General features: G+C 41.6%; 1 protein-coding gene across 1 annotated transcript in view; it reads right to left on the bottom strand.

Moving 5' to 3' along the window:
* The window catches only part of ACSM1 (acyl-CoA synthetase medium chain family member 1), a 50825-nt gene that overhangs the window by 32066 nt on the left and 717 nt on the right, over positions 1-18042 (bottom strand). The window contains 3 exon segments of the mRNA XM_032156022.1: positions 9841-10051; positions 12803-12887; positions 12890-13012. Coding sequence (XP_032011913.1) covers positions 9841-10051; positions 12803-12887; positions 12890-13012 — 419 coding nt within the window.

Raw genomic sequence — 18042 nt, 5'->3', positions numbered from 1 at the left:
TCTTTAAGTAATTTAATAAACATTTAAATGGCACTTGCTATGTTCCAGGCAATGCTCTCAATGATTTACAGATATGAATCATTCAGTACTCAGGGCAACCCTAGGAGATGAGTACTACTCTAATCATGCCCATTTTGCAGGTAAGGAAACTGAGACTCAGAGAGGTTAGGTAATTTGCTTGGTAATATACAGCTAGCAGGTGGCAGAGCCAGGATTCAAACTCAGTCTGCACCCTAGTCTGTGCCCTTAACCAGACTGCTAAGCTTGTTTTTTAAAACTAAACTCTGTGACCTTGGTGATGAGGGGTGGGGAAGAGAAAGAATTAAAGGGGGAGAGTAAAAAAAATATATTTAGTTGGGCATGCTGATGGGAGCTTATAGTCCCAGCTACTTGGGAGGCTGAGGCAGGAGAATAGTGTGAACCCGGGAGGTGGAGCTTGCAGTGAGCTGAGATCATGCCACTGCACTCCAGGCCAGGTGACAGAGCGAGACTCCATCTCAAAAAAAAAAAAATATATATATATATATATAATATATCATATATAAAAGTTATATATAAAATTATATATACATATATAAAATATATACTTAATGTCATATATAACATATATATTTACATGTCATATATAAATATAATTATATTATATATAATTAATATATAATTAATATATAATATATAAATTATACTTATAGATAAATTTACATATTATATATATATTATATATATAATTACTGTGATCAATGTACATCTGCCCTAGCATGAGCTTGAGATGGCAGATAAGATCTGTGTTTCCCTCAGTCTCTCTTGTTTCTCAGGAGCTTCCCCTGGACTGAGAGGGCCTTGGGCCTACTACAACTGTAAATGCAAGGCTTCTATGGTGTTCAAAGCAACTGCAAATAATCCCAACACGAGAGGAAACACTAGGTCTGCTGTTCTTGCTGTGAAATGGTATCATACTGACTTTGGGAAATTCGAGGGATTTTTCAAGAGTATTCTGTTTTAATTAAATTCTCTGACATTAGACTACAGCATAAGATGTGACTTTCCTGTAATGTTTGCCTTTTGGGGTTGAAATAAAGAGCTTTAAAAACTCAAGTATTACTCCAAGAAAACAAACCCAGCATGGTTTGTGTGTATGACGTGAGACATGCCTGAAGGCTTACAGAATCAGAGTTTTGGAGGCAGAAGGGACCTTTCTTATCTCCAGCCTTCCTTCACTTTGCCCCCAGGTGTCTCTGAAGGCACCCAGTCCCTGGGAGATGGAAAGAGTTTGCTCCCAAAGCTACCTGTAAGCCATAGCTGGCAATTCCATTTTTCTTGAAGTCTTAAGTTTTACCTTAAAAATTCATTTTAACCTTTCATTCAACTACTTCATATATTTTTAATAGTAAAATAAGACTTTAGGTTTCCCACCTACAAGGAATATGTAACACAATAACCCCTTGACTTTACAAATCTCCTTTGCACAGTCCCAGGGGTGAGTATATTTTAATGAGAGGAACACGGAAGGTTGACTTGCTGAAAAATGTGAAATTTTACAGGTAAAGCAACTGAGATCAAGAGAGGGCAAGGAACTAGGTCAGGGTCACATAGCAAAACAGTGACATAAGTGAGGTTTCTGACAACTGACTTGATGACCTTCCTACCACTGGCTGCTTGTCTCTCACCACTTGGGAGTGAATGGCATTCTTCTACCTGTGGAACAGGAATTAAAAAAATTAAAGAATGTGTAATCAAAAACTCAGTTGTATGTAAGAAAACCCAATTGCCCCTGAGGAAGAGAAAGAGGTATATGTAAGAAAACCCTTTAAAAATTAACTGCCTGTTTCTCTGTCTGTGGCTAGTGAGCCTTATCTCTCCCTTTCCCAGGCATTGTGAAGACCCTGTTTCTCTAGCTGTGCAGCTGCAAGGTCACTAGACAGATAAACCCAAGCTGCAAAACATGTTTTTCCTTGAAAAGTAAGAAATGATGTAATGCATGTCTCAATTGAATAACTGTCTTTGTTTCTCACTTCTGTAATATGCTTCCCCCTGAACAGATCTCTCCTTCCCCCCTCCCCACACCCAAAATGCTTAAAAGGTAACCTGACTCTTTCTTTGGGGCTGAGTCCTTTGGATGTTAATCTGACTGGGTGGGCTGGTGCACCTAAATAATATATATGTCCTCCTCAACCCCATCTGTCTCTCTGATTCCTAAATCATCCCCAAACATTTCTGGTGGCCCATATGGGGATTGGAGATAACATATTTACTGTCTCCTTTGCCTGTGGGACTAGGGCCCTGGGGCTGCAGAAGACCCGGCATCCAAGGCATGCCATGGGGGAGCTTCACCCAGATGGAGACTGGCTCTCCCTGCATCCTGGTGCCCTGCCCAGCAGCGCAACGGAACCTGAGATGGGGCTGCAGGATGATACCAGCACTTCAGGAACTGCAGTAAGGAGAAAGGGCCCAAGGCAAGAAAGCCCATCCCATAGGGATGAAGGGGAGCTTTATCACCTCCCAGAGACCAACCACTAATCCAACCCAGAGTGGCTGGGGGTGGCAGGAGTGGCCTGCCAATTTGGATGAACCTCGTGTCCCCCTAACAAAGTGAAAGTGGTTCACTGGTGGAGAAAATGGGCCCATACAGCGGCAAGTGCAGCAAGGAAGAGTTTGCTGGCAGGATGGTAAGAGTGGCTTGCCACCCCAACTGGGAGTGTGTGGGTGTGTGTGGACCTACCCAGGACACGAGAGAGGCTCGTTTCATCTGATGAAGAGTCCTGGGGTGGGAGTGGTGTGTGTATGTGTGTGAATGTGGGAACCTAACTAGGCTCATCCGGGACAAGAGAGAGGCTTGTTTTGTCCGATGAGGAGTCCTGAGGCAAGGGAGGTGTGTGAAAGTGTGTGAAAGAGACGGTCTCAGGAGAGGCCAATGCGGGGAGTGATGTGGGGAGGCACAGATCCCTTAGCGCAGGCTGTGTGCTCTGAGGTGAGTGTGGGGGAAATCAGACCTAGGATGTTGCATATGGCTGATAGGATGAGCTTTGCAACTGCAACAGTCTGTGACAGGGAAAGGCACATTCCTGGCTAAGCAGCGTCTGAAACTCCTGTAATAGGAACCAGTCTGGTGGACCTGAGAGTGAAAGTGCACCTCAAGGGAGGAAATGGGAGGAAAAGCGTCGAAACCAACTCCTTTTGGAGTGCATGAGAAAGAATTTTTAGAAAGGATTTAGAGGTGATTATGGGATGAAACTGGATTTTCAAAAGTTAAGGACATACTGTGAATTAGAATAGTCCTCTTTTAGTGTTGGATGGCTGACCAATGGCACTATATATAAATTGGCTGTATGTTTTAAGGTAGTGACTAGCGCTGGAAGACAGCCAGGGCATTCAGACCTAGTCTTTATATTGATTCATGGCTAAATGAATGCAGCCCTGCCTAGCAGTTTATTGTAGAACATTCGCAGCTCACACACAGAGAAACCAGCTGCGCTGGCAGCTACAGAGTTAAAGGTAAAGTCACAGAGGCTTGTAGCACCAAAAGTGAAAAGTGAAAGCCAAAAGTAAAAGTAAAAATCAGCTGCCCTGGCAACTACGGAGACAAAAGAAAAGTCTCAGGAAAGAGAAAACCAGTTTTGCAAGAACCACAGGAGGGAATAGAGACCCCTCCTCCCTACATTCCAATCTACCTCCCTTTACCAAGGCTAACTGCCCCTAAGGAGTTAAGTTCAAAGAGATACAGGCTCCCAGTCTCACCTGAGAAGGAGAAATTAGAGCTCCGGGAAGTTAAAGTGAAAGGCTGGAAAAGTCAGGCAGGCTGTCTCAGGTCTGGTCGTGCCCAAGTTACGCTTCTGCCTCTTAAGAGGACAAGAGGACCACCACTAGGACCCAGATGATGCAGTCCAGCTTCAGCACCTACAAAAGTGCCAAGAAGCACTTCTGCAAAGGCTAAAGGATGGTAAAAGAAAAAGGCAACCAATATAAAAAATCTCAGAGGTGCTCCAGAGTGCAGATAAAAGCACCAGCCAGTCTTAAGAAAGACTTTTTGAGGCATTTTGGTTGTACACTCTGTTTAACCCTAAGGCTGCTGAAAATCAGTGCATGGTGGATACAGCATTTGTAAGGCAGGCCCAAGGAGCTATCAGGCATAAATTGCAGAAGTTAGAAGCTCCGTAGGCGTGAATGCAACTCAGCTTATTAAAGTGGCTACCAAGGTGTACATTAACTGAGTTCAGGAGGCAAAGAAGAAAGCTGATCAGAGGCTTAAGAAAGGCTAATTTACTAGCAGCAGCCCTTATGGGAAGAGAAGCTGGCTTTGCAAGGAGGCATGGATGTGGGCGTGAACACAGTCGTGGAAAAGGCTGGTCTGGACAGGAGTTTGAAAGCTGGCCGAGGCTAGAGAGAGATTAATGTGCACGGTGCAAAAGGAAACAACACTAGAAGAATAAATGCCAAAAAAAAATAAGGAGAATGGTCAAGGCCGCGGTATAAAAAAAACCCACCAGCCAACGGCTACTGCACCCAGGAGAAACCCAAGACTCCCTGCACCTGCTGTGAAAGGCAGGACATAAAGTGTCAGAAGAAAGCTCAAGTCTGCTCTAAAAGTGTCCAGTATTTAAGCTTTTATATAAGCCAAGAGGAAAGATGGCTTAGTAGTAAACAAAAGCAGTCTGTTTGTGCACTTCCTACTCCAACCACCTGGTGTCAAATAAGAGAGTTCCTAAGGGCAGCAAGGTTCTGCCGCATTTAGATCCCAAATTTCTAGCTTATGGCTAAGCCACAAAGAGGAAGAAAGAAAGAGCCCCTCCTCTAGGAGGCTAATCAGGAGAAGGCTTTTAAAGAAATTAAAAAAAAAAAAAAAGCCTTGACTCAGGCCCCAGCTTTAGGTCTGCCAGATCTAACTAAGCTTATCTTCTTGTATGCCCATAAGTGAAAGGGAGGCCATGAAGGTTCTAACTCAAGCCATAAGGTCATGGCATCGCCCAGTGACATACTTATCCAGGCAATTAGATTCTGTGGCACTTGGCTGGCCTCCTTGTTTTAAAGCAATAGCTGCCACTGCCCTACTGGCTCAATAAGCTAACAAACTAACTTTAGAGACTGTGAATACCCTAAACCCGGCTACCTTGCTCCTCATCAAGTCAGTGCCAGGAGACCCCCTTCATTGCTGTGTAAACATGATAGATGAAGTGTTCTCAAGCCAGAGAGATTTGACAGATAGGCCCCTTGGGGACCCAGACATAGAATATTTCACTGATGGAAGCAGTTTCATACTAAAGGGAATCTGCTGAGCTGGGTGGGTATGCAGTGGTGACTTTGGACTCAGTAGTAGAGGTGCAGTCTTTGCCTACAGAAACTTCTGCTTAGAAAGCAGAGCTAATAGCTCTGACAAGAGCCCTCTGGCTAGCAAAAGACCAAAAGACAAATATTTACACAGATTCCAAATATGCTTCTGACACTTTCCATGTTCATGAGGCTATTTACAAAGAAAAAAAGGCTTTTAACTGCTAAAAGTAAAGAAATAAAGTACAAGGAAGAAATTCTACAGCTCTTAAATGCTGTATAGGCCTTAAAAGAGGTGGCAGAGATGCACCACAAGGGGCACCAAAAAGGAAGAATACTAAAGGCTAAAATAAATAAATAAATAAAACAGACAAAGAGGCAAAGCAGGACAACTCCACCTTCTAAAGAAGAAGCCTTAGCTATGCCTCTCCTCCCGGAGATTCCCCTCCTATAGATCCCAAGCTACACTCCAAATGAAAGGGCTTGTTTTGCCCAGAAAAATAACAACTACATTGAAGAAGAATAGTAAATATTTTCCAATGGGAGGCTAGCCATACCTGAAATGGTGGCCCCCAGATTTGTAAAACAGTTCTACCAAGGAACTCACATGAAAACAAAAAAAACAAAAAAACAGCACTAAAGACATTATTAAGGCATCATTTCTATGTGCCATGGCTCACTGCTATTACTCAAGCCATTTGTAAATGAACAATGTTTTACTTGTGTTCAGAACAATCCACGACAAGGGCTTACTCGGTCCCCAGGAGTTCAGGAAACAGAAGCCATGCCATGTGAAAAACTGCTTATGAACTTCACCGAATTACCCTGAGAGGGGGGCTATCAGTACATGTTGGTGTTCATTTACACCTTTTCAGGGTAAGTCAAGGCCTTCCTCACCCAGACAGAGGAGGAACTAGAGGGGACCAAAGTGTTGTTAAAAGACATTATTCCCAGATTTGGACTGCCTCTAACTCTAAGATCTCACAATGGACCAACATTTGTGGCTGAAATAGTTCAGGACTTAACTTGACTATTAAAAATAAAATGCAAATAACATATAGCCTACAGGCTGCAGAGCTCAGGTAAAGTGAAGAGCATGAACCGGACACTCAAACAGCTGCTGAAGAAATTGTGTCAAGAAACTCATCAAAGGTAGGATCAGGTCTTGCCCATGGTCCTCCTCCGAGTCAGATGCACCTCCACCAAGCAAACTGGGTATTCGCCCTATGAGATTTTGTTCAGCCAGCCACCCCCCATCATCTGTAAACTAGAAGAAGTAACTTTAAGAAGGCAAATGCAGACTTTAAGTATGGCCATGCAAAAATGCATGGCTAGGTATAGAAAAATGCCTATAAGTCTAACAGACCCAGTATACCCTTTCAAACCTAAGGATTTTGTTTAAGTTAAAAAATGCAATCCAACCATTCTAGGACCCATATAGGATAGGCTTCATATTGTAATCATGTCTACTTCTACTGCTGTTAAAGTTGCAGGTGTCACACCTTGGATTCACCATAGCTGGCTGAAACCAGCAGCAGCAGTGACTCCTGACGATGACCAGTTGATTAACCAACAAGACCCTGATTGCCCCACCCGAACAGACCTACAGTGAATCCCAACCACCAGTAAGAAGGACAACTGCCCTACTCTGACCACACTGGAGGCTGGTCAGTCTACGCACAGCTGAAGCTTGAGGATCTTGTAAGCTCTGCTCTAGTCACATCCTGGAAGCTAACTAGTCTACACACAGCCAAATCTAAGAGGACCATCTCTAGATAAGTAAATGTAGATAAAATTTATAAGCCTAGTTATAATTGTTCTGTTGTTACGCTATTACTGCAAATGCTGCAAATGTCTATGCCCAGAGGAAGGTTTGCCATGCCCATGTGTAGTGTAAGCATGTTTCTATTACATACACTAATGTTGTTACAATTTCTGCCTATACTAGAAGGGGAGAAATCTCTAGAAGGATGCCCACACTGTGTACATACTACCTGGGTAAGGAATACCATAGTTAAAACTCTACTGTACCATACCTACAGTACAGGAACCAAGTTAGGAACCTGCACATACAACCAGACCACCTACTTGGTCTGTAACTCAGGAAATGATCAGCTATATGCATGTTATGACCCTAAGCTCTTACCCTGTGAATTCTGGTTTGAAATACATATTAAATCAGAGAAAGAAAAAGAAGGAGAGTTATAGCTCGAACCAAAGAAGCCCCTCCCTCCTATAAAGGGCCTGTTTCCTTGTACTTTGATGCCTGCTATGCTGCATATGTTCATAATCCTAAAAAAACCAGAAGCAGTCTGCAATGGTTTAACACAAGAGAGGCTTAGCAGGAGCAGCCCTAAGCATCTGTACAAAGAACCACAAATCGGATGCCCAGACTGTAACATTCAGTGGTCCACACTAACACAACTCCAATACTTATATTCAGGAAGGAGTGCTCTGCTAAGTAGTATGTCAACCAAACCAAATTGTAAGACAAGAACATGCAATCCTTTAAATTTTACTATCTTAAAGCCAGAGCTACCTTTCTGGTCTACACGACAGACAGCACTATAACGAGTTGATAGACTAGGAGCAGGCCTTGGAGTTCCACTACTAATTGTCAAAAAGACTAAAGGGACTCAAATGTATCCAACCCCGCAATTCTGGGTCCATAGTCATTCTATAAGCATTTGGATTAGCCAGTGCCTGAGCTTCCCCCACCAGCCAAAAACTTCTTTGCTCAACTAGCTGAAAACATAGCTGGCAGCTTAGGAATTTCCTCATGCTATGTAGGCGGAGGAACTAATATGGGGGACCAGTGGCCATGAGAGGCAAAGGAATTAATGCCACAAGATAACTTCACTTCGCTTAACCCTGCCAGTGAACCAACAGCCTCAGCCAGTGTTTGGTTGTTAAAAACCTCCGTAATTGGAAAGTACTGTATCGCCCATTGGGGAACGGCTTTCACAGAGGCAGTAGGAGAAATAACCTGCCTAGGGCAACAGTATTATGATGAGACTAAAAACAAAACTCTATGGAGAAGCACCCAGAATTACTCCTACTTACCAGATCCAAATCCTTTATCTCAATTCTCTACCCTAAGCCACTTGGCATCAGCTAGAGGCTCCAAATGCTTGGAAAGCACCCTCTGGCCTATATTGTATTTGTGGAGCATGGGCATATCGGCAACTGCCAGCTAATGGACAGGGGCATGTGTGTAGGAACAATCAAGCCATCCTTTCTAATTCCTCTAAAGCAAGGGGAACTCTTATGGTATCCAGTTGATGATGAAAATAAAAGAAGAACTAGAAGAGCATAATCACAAAAACAGACACAAATGTCAAAAAGGATGTGGACATAGGAGACTGGAAAGATAATGAATGGCCTCCTGAAAGAATCATTAAATATTATAGGCCAGCTACCTGGACTCAAGATGGGTCATGGGGTTACCACACCCCAATCTATATGCTCAACCACATCATAAGGTTGCAGGCAGTCCTTGAAATTATAACCAATGAAACGTCAAGGGCACTAGATTTATTGGCAATACAAGCAACACAAATGAGAAATGCTATATATTGAAATAGATTGGCTTTAGATTATCACTTAGCCTCAGAAGGAGGAGTATGTGGAAAATTTAATTTAACCAACTGTTGCCTGGAAATTGATAATGATGGCCAGGCTGTCATGGAAATCAGAGCTAGAATGCACAAGTTGGCCCATGTTCCAGTTCAGACTTGGTCCGAATGGTCCCTGGATTCTTTGTTTGGAGGATGGTTCTCAACCTTTGGAGGATTCAAAACCCTTATTGGTGGGTTTTTGTTTATTCTTGGCATCTGCCTCATCCTCACTTACCTTTTACCCCTGTTTATTAGGAGCATTCAGTCAACTATAGAGGCAGTAGTAACTTGACACACTACTGCCCAGTTCATGGCATTAACCAAATATCAGCCACTGCCAGTAGACAAAGCTCAGCTCTGTGAAGAGGTGGCAAATAGTGGTGCTTTCGATTAACATTTTTGTTATAAAAAGCAACAAAGGGGGGAAATGGAACAGGAATTAAAAGAAATAAAAGAATGCATAAGCAAAAACTCAGTTGTATGTAAGAAAACCCAGTTCCCCCTGAGGAAGAGAAAGAGGTGGAGTCCTTTAAAAATTCGTCGCCTGTTTCTCTGTCTGTGGCTAGTGAGGCTTATCTCTCCCTTTCCCAGGCATTGTGAAGACCCTGTTTCTCTAGCTGTGCAGCTGCAAGGTCACTAGACAGATAAACTCAAGTTGTAAAATATGTTTTTCCTTGAAAAGTAAGAAATGATGTAATGCATGTCTCAATTGAATAACTGTCTTTGTTTCTCACTTCTGTAATATGCTTCCCCCTGCACAGATCTCCCCTCTCACCCCACGAAATGCTTAAAAGGTAACCTGACTTTTTGTTCAGGGCTCAGTCCTTTGGATGTTAATCTGACTGGGCTGGTGCACCTAAATAATAAATATATCCTCCTCAACCCCATTGGTCTCTCTGATTCCTAAATAATCCCACAACACCTGTACTCAGAGATCATATTCATCAGACCAGAAACTCACTTAACCAGCGATCGGAAGTCCAGCCACCCTTCATGGCTGTGATCAGACACCAGGAGCTTGGTTTTCAGAGAGAGGCACTCAGAAGCTATGGAGTCCACCTCTGAGGCAAGGGTATCTATGATCACAATGCCCTTGGCTTTAGATGTCTGTAGTCGATAGAGAATGTCTTTGGCCTTCAACAGGATGGTCGCAGGAATGAAGATGATCCCTGGGGATGAGAAAGGAACTGATTGTTTTGGTTTCTTTTTCACAACCATGGGCTTTAGGCTTGGCTTGTCTGCATTGAAATAACCTAACTTCTTGTTATGCAAAGTATGGGCCACAGAACAACAGCAGCAGCACTATCCAGGAAGCAGAATCTCACACCCTGTTTCAAACCTACAGAATCAGAATCTGCATCTTAACAAGTTGTCCAAGTGATTCTTTTGCACATTAAAATTTGAAAGCCCTGCCCTAATCTTTTCTACTCTAAATGGATCTAGCCAAAAAATGGGTGGACACTGCTTTACACATGTTTACACAGGATCTGGAAGTATAGATGTAAACAGGACAGTGTCTCTGACATCAAGAATAGCTGCATCTCTCCCCCATCTTTCCCTTCTCATTCCCCTTTCTGTCATTCCTCGGATGTCATCTTGAATGTCCCTTCTTTGCTTCATTCTGAATTTCACCACATTGTCCTTTGAGTTCTTTTGCATTCCCTTCTATCTCCGTCACCAACAGTGAGCTCGAGCCTTTGTGTTTCCTTCTGGATTCTCATCCCTCCACCAGTTTTGAATCTTCCTGCTACCCATCTTCCATATTATTATCTGCTTAGTTCCATAAACATTGACATTTCTTTCCTCTGTTTTTTTTTTTTTAAGATGGAGTCTCCCCCTGTCACCCAGGCTGGAGTGCAGTGGTGTGATCTCAGCTCACTGCAACCTCAGCCTCCTGGGTTCAAGCAATTGTCCTCTCTCAGCCTCTCCAGTAGCCAGGGTTATAGGTGTCCACCACCATGCCCAGCTAATTTTTTTTTTTTATTTTTAGTAGAGACGGGGTTTCACCAGGTTGGCCAGGCTGCTCTTGGACTTCTGACCACAAGTGATCTGTCTGCCTTAGCCTCCCAAAGTGCTGGGATTACAGCTGTGAGCCACCATGCCTGGCCTCTCTACATTTCTTCTCTGCACTAACACCTGTGCCCTCTCTCCAGGAAAACACCACACTTCTCATCCTGACTTTGAAGATGCTGCTTTCTTTCCATCTTTCTCTCCCACAACTTATTTTCTATTTCAAAATGGCCGTGCCTCAACCCATGCTAGGAATGCCCTTCCTTTGTTTCTAATCCTTTTTAATTCTTCTTATCCCAGAGGGCTCAGCTCAAGTCTTTTTTTTTTTTTTTTTTTTGACAGAGTACTTGCCACCACACCTGGCTAATTCTTTCTTTCTTTCTTTCTCTCCCTCTCTTTCTTTCTTTCTTCTTTCTTTCTTTCTTTTTTTTTTTTTTTTGTATTTTAGTAGAGATAGGGCTTCACCATGTTGGCCAGGATGGTCTCGATCTCCTGACCTTGTGATCCACCCACCGTGGCCTCCCAAAGTGCTGGGATTATAGGCCTAAGCCACCACCCCTGGCCAAGTCTTAGATTTCCCATGGACCATCTTACAGGTCTACAGATGACATGGCTTTTCATCTCTATACTCCTTCCACCAGTTTTATTACTTCTTGATTTCACATGATCTGGCTGAATGAATCACCTATTTTATTTGTGAGAGAATATGAGATGGAGAGAGAGAAAATATGATCAAGAGTATGGCAGAGTGCTGTACACATGATAAAAGGAGTGAAGTGATTCAAAAAAGAATCTGTGAGTCACTGATTCTAACTTACATAGACAAAAAATAAGTCATTAAAAGGGGAAGGGAAATCTCTACCTAAGAATTCTAACTAATAAATGTAAAGAAACTGACAGAAATAGAAAATTTCCATGTAAAACCAACATAGTAATATTCGATTCAGTAAAGAATCATCACTAGGTACTCAAACCATAATGTGAAAGAGTGTTAGGGAATAGGAATATTCACACAATCGCTTAAGGATCACACGATGAATTATTTATTAATTACAAGGAAAAATTCTGCCTTTGTAAAGAATAAAGGTTTTCTGTGAAAACCACCTTACTCAAGTGATGAAACAGTATAACTGAAGAGGGAACAAACTGACTTCAGAATATACCCCCTGATGTGATGCACAGAGGAAGACACAACTTTGTCCTTGTAATTCTCCTGCCTAACATGTCTAATCTGAATATAATCACAAAGAAAGAGTCAGAAATACAAATTTGGAGGTATATTCTACAATACAACTTGCATTCTTCAAAAATGTCACTGTCATGCAGAAAAGGCTGTGGAATATTTTGGATCTTATCAGATGCCTGCTTTTGTGTTTGTGAGCGTTTACCTGGTGTTCATAGGTGTCACAAAGCTCACAAGTGATTCTTAAATAATTCAATGAGAAAGGGAGAGAAAGAGAGAGGGAGAGAGTGCTCAAATATGGAAAAATGTTAACAATCGATGAATCTTTAAAAAAGTAAGACTCTCTGAGACTGTGCAAGAGAAAGTGTATGTGTGTTTGTGTGTGTGTGTGTATGAGAGAAAGTTTGGCACTGCACTTGAGAGTGTATGAATGTGAGAGTGTGAGGGAGAGAATAAGAAAGAATAAGAGAATTTGTGAGGGAGTATGAGAAAGACAAAAACCGTGAAGAAGAAAGGAGGTACAGAGAAGAGAAATTGTTTTGTCTCTAATTAAACTGTTAATTCCCAGAGGGCAGGAAGCCTTGCTTTGTGGTCCCAGCACAGAAACTCGGGTGAGGGCTTCAAAGCTGTGTCAGTGCCAGGCTTGGTGCACAGCACCTAATATCCCAGGACCCATTGGTTCTAGAACAGCCCCGAGGTCCACCAGGTCCCTCTTGCATCACTGACCTGTTTCGCATGCAGCCCACAGCCACCAGCCACCACTCAGGCACTCGAGGCAGAATCAAGGCCAGACGGTCTCCCTGTTGCAGGCCACACAGGTCTGTGTGAAGATGTTGGCTACGCGGCGGGTTAGGTCTCCCATCTCTCTGAAGCTCCACTTTACTTCATCCCCTTGGCCATTCACCCACCAAAAGGCTGGATTTGGACATCTCTTGCCTTCCTGGTCAAGACCATACATTATGTGTTATTTTCTGCTTCAAAGAAAAAGGGCACTGATTAAACTAATCCCCAGCCATAGTCACGTTCCGATGTGAACACAGCTTAAGGACTGATATCCCATTTTAAAACATTTATACAGCCAGGCGCAGTGGCTCATGCTTGTAATTCCAGTACTTTAGGAGGCGGAGGCAGGTGGATCATGAGGTCAGGAGTTCGAGACCAGCCTGACCAACATGGTGAAACCCTGTCTATACTAAAAATCTAAAAATTAGCTGGGCATGGTGGTGCATGCCTGTAATCTCAGCTACTCAGGAGGCTGAGGTAGGAGAATTGCTTGAACCCAGGAGGCAGAGGTAGCAGTGAGCCAAGATTGCACCATTGCCCTCCAGCCTGGATGACACAGTGAGACTCCGTCTCAAAAAAAAGAAAATTATAGCATCAGGTGAGGTTTGGGGGTGGAGTAGGACTTCTGGCCTACTGTAGCCACCCTGCCTCAAGCTACATAAGACCATAAACAGCCTTTATGCTTCCTATTGAAGATTTAAAACTCCATTCCACCACATGCCTGCTTTAATTCCATATGGACTGTGCATTCCTCTCTGTGCCTTAGTTTCTCCTCAATAAAATGCTGACAATAATTATTACCTAGAAAGTAGCAAAGTTTAAATAAGTTATTTAAATAAAGCATGTAAGAGTTCCTGTCACATAGTAAATGCTCAATAAATATTATTGTTATCACAATAAAACAAAACAAAAGAGGCTCACTTAATTGCTAAATTTTTGAAAAAAATTTTTTTAAATTAAGTTACTCTTAGAGGTGTGGGCAGTAACAAAGCAGACTAGGAAGCTCCAGGCCCTTTTTTGCCTCATAGAAACAGCAAGATTCTACCTACAGAAACAACAGATGGACTGAAATAGCTTCATGGGAGGTCTAGAAACAAGCTAAGGATCTGCAGAAAACCAAACAAATGCCCCCAGTCATGAAAAAGCCACACTCAACTCCCACTTACACAGGGAGGGGAACAACACACACTGGGGCCAGTCTGGGGGGTCAGGGGCCATGGGAGGGAGAGCATTAGGGCAAATAGCTAATGCATGTGGGGCTTAAAACCTAGATGACCAGTTGATAGGTGCAGAAAACCACCATGACACGCATATACCTATATAACAAACCTACATGTTCTGCACTTGTATCCCAGAACTTAAAGTAAAATAAAAATAAATAAATAAAAGCTAACTATAGAGCCAGGCGAGGTGGCATACACCTGTGGTCCCAGCTACTTGGGAGGCTGAGGCAGGAGGATAGCCTGAGCCCAGTTTGAGGCTACAGTGATTGTGCCACTGCATTCCAGCCTGGGAGACAGAATGGACCCTGTCTCTTAAAAAAGAAAAAAAAAATGTTAACTATGGAAAATGATTAACATGTTAATTGGTATGACTGCAGTAGTATATGTACAATAAGACATCATGTTGTACACCTTAAATATGTATGATTAAAAATTTAAAAAGGAGAAAAGGAAAAAGCCATACTCAAAATGGTAGAAAATTTTGTGATTTTTTTTTTTTTTTTTTTTTTGGTCGCCGTTGCCCCCATCTCTTTCTGGTGTGGTGCAGTGCAGTCAAGAGGAAGCCACCCAACTCCCAGCTCTTCTGGGACTGAACGAAAGGAATGAAACTTGTTTACGATGTTCTGGCTTGTCCAAGGGTTGCGGAGGGACTGGCTTCTGTCTTGCCTGACTTGCAGGTCAGATAGAAACCATGGCATAATTTGAATATGATGTTGGAGGTCTCTGAAAGCAGTGGCGGGTGACAGGCTGTGTGAAAACATCAGACCTGCAGGCACGTAGGGGCCAGAGACTATGGAAAGAGAAATACAATAAAACATGTAAGGCCCTGAGGAGAAGCAAGGAAGAGACTTTTAGGGAAATTAAGAAATTAAAACAGCCATTTATATGGGAAAATTAGCGAGGTGGGGCGGGATGCACACACAGAGGCCAAGGAAAGATAAATGCTAGAAAAAGCCTGAGAAGGCCTAAAGCTTTCACACTACGAAGATTAGTGAAGGTCTACCCCTGCATGCAGCTGGTCTTCAAGACTGAGAGAGGGGGCCGCTTTTTTCAAATGCCTAACTTTCAACATAAAAACATAAGGCACACAAAGGAGCAGGAAAACACGGCTCATTCAAGGGAGCAAAATAAATCTCCAGAAACAAACCCTAAATAAACACAGGATTCAGCTACTAGGCAAAGATTTTAAAACAATTGTCTTAAATATGCTCAAAGAGCTAAAGGAAAACACAGATCCACACCTAAAGGAAATTAGAAAAACTATATATGAACAAAATAACAATACCAACAAAAAGATAGAAATTATACATTAAAAAAGAACCAGGCCAGGCGCGGTGGCTCACGCCTGTAATCCCAGCACTTTGGCAGGCCGAGGCTGGCGGATCACTTGAGGTCAGGAGTTTGAGACCAGCCTGGCCAACACGGTGAAACCCCATCGCTACTAAAAGTACAAAAAATAAGCCAGGCGTGGTGGCACACGCCTGTAATCCCAGCTACTCAGGAGGCTGAGGCAGGAGAATTGCTTGAACCCGGGAGGTGGATATTGCGGTGAGCTGAGATCGTGCCACTGCACTCCAGCCTGGGAGACTGAGTGAAACTCTGTCTCAAAAAAAAAAGAACCAAACAACATTTGGAGCTGAAAAATATAGTAACTAAATAAACATAGTCACTAAATTGAAAATTCACTAGGGGTTCAATGGCAGACTCAAATAGGTAGAAGAAAAAATCCATAAATGTAGACAGGTCATTTGAAATTACTGAATCTGAGAAGAAAAAGTTAAAAAGGAGGAAGAAAAATAAACAGAGTTTGAGGGAATTATAGGACACTATCAAGTCAACCAATATACCTATTTTGGGCATTCTAGAAAAACAAAGAGAAAGAAATGGGCATAGAGGTTATTGGAAGAAATAATGGCCCCATGATCCCCAAATTTGAGACAATGCATGGTAATACAAATATGAGAAGCTCAATAAACCTCAAGTAGAATAAACCCAAGGAGGACCAATATCAAGACACATTATAATTAAACTGAAATCAGCAAGAGAAAAGCAACTCATGTACAAGAGATTCTCAATCAGATTATCAGTGGATTTCTCAGTAGAAACCTTGAGGCCAGAAAGAAGTGGATGATATATTTAAAGTGCTTAAAGAAAAAAAAAGCCAACCAAGAATTTTACAACCAGAAAGATTCTTCAAAAGTGAAGGGGAAATTAGGGTATTCCCAGATAAACAAAAGTCAAAGTTCACTATCACTAGACTTGCTCCTACAAGAAATGCTAAAGGAAGTCCTCAAGGTGAAATAAAAGAATGTTGGAGAGGAACTCAAATATGAAAATGTAAAGTTCTCTTGTATATATAAATTCATGGACAAATATAAAAATCAATATTATTATAAGTTTGGTTTGTAACTCCACTTGTTATTTGTTACCGTATTTAAAAAAAAATCATAAATATAATTATAAATATATGTTTATATATTATATTATGTATTAATGTATAATATTAACATATATTTATAATATAGATGTTAAATAAATGTTAATTAAGCAATATACAGAAATGTTATTGATGACATCAATAACATAAAGTGTGAGGAGGGGCTGGCTGGGATAGAACTGTAAAGGAGAAGGATTTTTACATTTAATTTTCATTATTGGCCTTATAATGTCACGGGAGTAGGGTTTTTGTATGTGATTGAAGTTAAGTTGTTATCAGTATTAAATAGATTGCTAGAACTACAAGATATCATATTTAATCCCCATGGTAACCACAAGGCAAATATTTATTGAATATACACAAAAGGAAATGAGAAGAAAATCAAAGTGTATCACTACAAAAACTCAACTAAACACAAAGGATGTCAGTAAGAGAGGAAATGAGAGACAAAAAAGCTGTAAGACATCAAGAAAACAACTACCAAAATGGCAATAGTAAATCCTTGTCTATCAGCAGTTACTTTAAATGTAAGTGGACTAAACTCCCCAGTCAAAAGACATAGATTGGCAGAATGGATAAAAAAATAAAATCCAACTACATGCTGTCTGCAAAAATTAAGCTACTTCTATGTGATTGAATATGATAAAATCAGTGAAAAACTTTTAGAATTGTTTTTACAATAAAATGCTTATAGTATAATATTAATTTTAAAAAGCAAAATTGTATTTATATTATTCAAATTTATATAGTAATGTTCACCCATTCACCTCCTCCTTTTACTTCCTTCCTTTCCAGCCCACCTCATGTTTCAAAAATTCTCAACCAGATTTCCAGTCTGGGCAATGAAAAAAGTGAATTTATACTCTTAAGGCAGAGATATTTTGGCATCATCAGATTATGAGACTAGGTTAAATAATGGATTGTGAAATCAGACAGCCTGGACCCAAACCCTGCTCTCCCACTTATTAGACATGTGATTTCAGTATATTCGTTAAATCCTTGGAACCTCGGTTTCTTCATCAAGGAAATAGAGACAATAACAGTACACATCTAATTAGATGATTAAATGCAAGGTGATTGCCAAGGAACATAAAAATGCTCTCTGTAACTGAGGGTTTTATTTTTCTTGAAGTTACTATGCAAATTCAGAGAAAAGAAAAAGAAGGTGGTGGGGAGGAAGATGTCATAAAGCCATGTAGGCTTTGAATAGTAATACATGAATACATACTCACGGAACACTTAAAAATTATATTAACTCTCCAATTCCATCTCAGGGGGATTCGCTCTTCTGTACAAAGACAGTGCTGGGTGACTTTTTACACTACCATATTGGCAGCTGGGAGTTAGTGGCTGTAAATACCATCCATTGTCTACCTGACTCCTAATGTCACTACCACTTCTCTCTGGGTCTGTGTCTTGTGAGAAGACAAACCAAGCACTTGGGGTTTTCTGCAGAAACACATAACCTCTGGAAGACACAGGGCTTGCTTTTTCTTGACATACCTTAAAGCCACAGTCAAGTAGGTA

The sequence above is a fragment of the Hylobates moloch genome, unplaced genomic scaffold (assembly GCF_009828535.3).
Source record: "Hylobates moloch isolate HMO894 unplaced genomic scaffold, HMol_V3 SCAFFOLD_6, whole genome shotgun sequence".
NCBI classification, from domain to species: Eukaryota; Metazoa; Chordata; class Mammalia; order Primates; family Hylobatidae; genus Hylobates; species Hylobates moloch.
The sequence above is the reverse complement of the archived record's forward strand: the minus strand, read 5'-3'. Positions and strand labels throughout refer to the sequence as shown.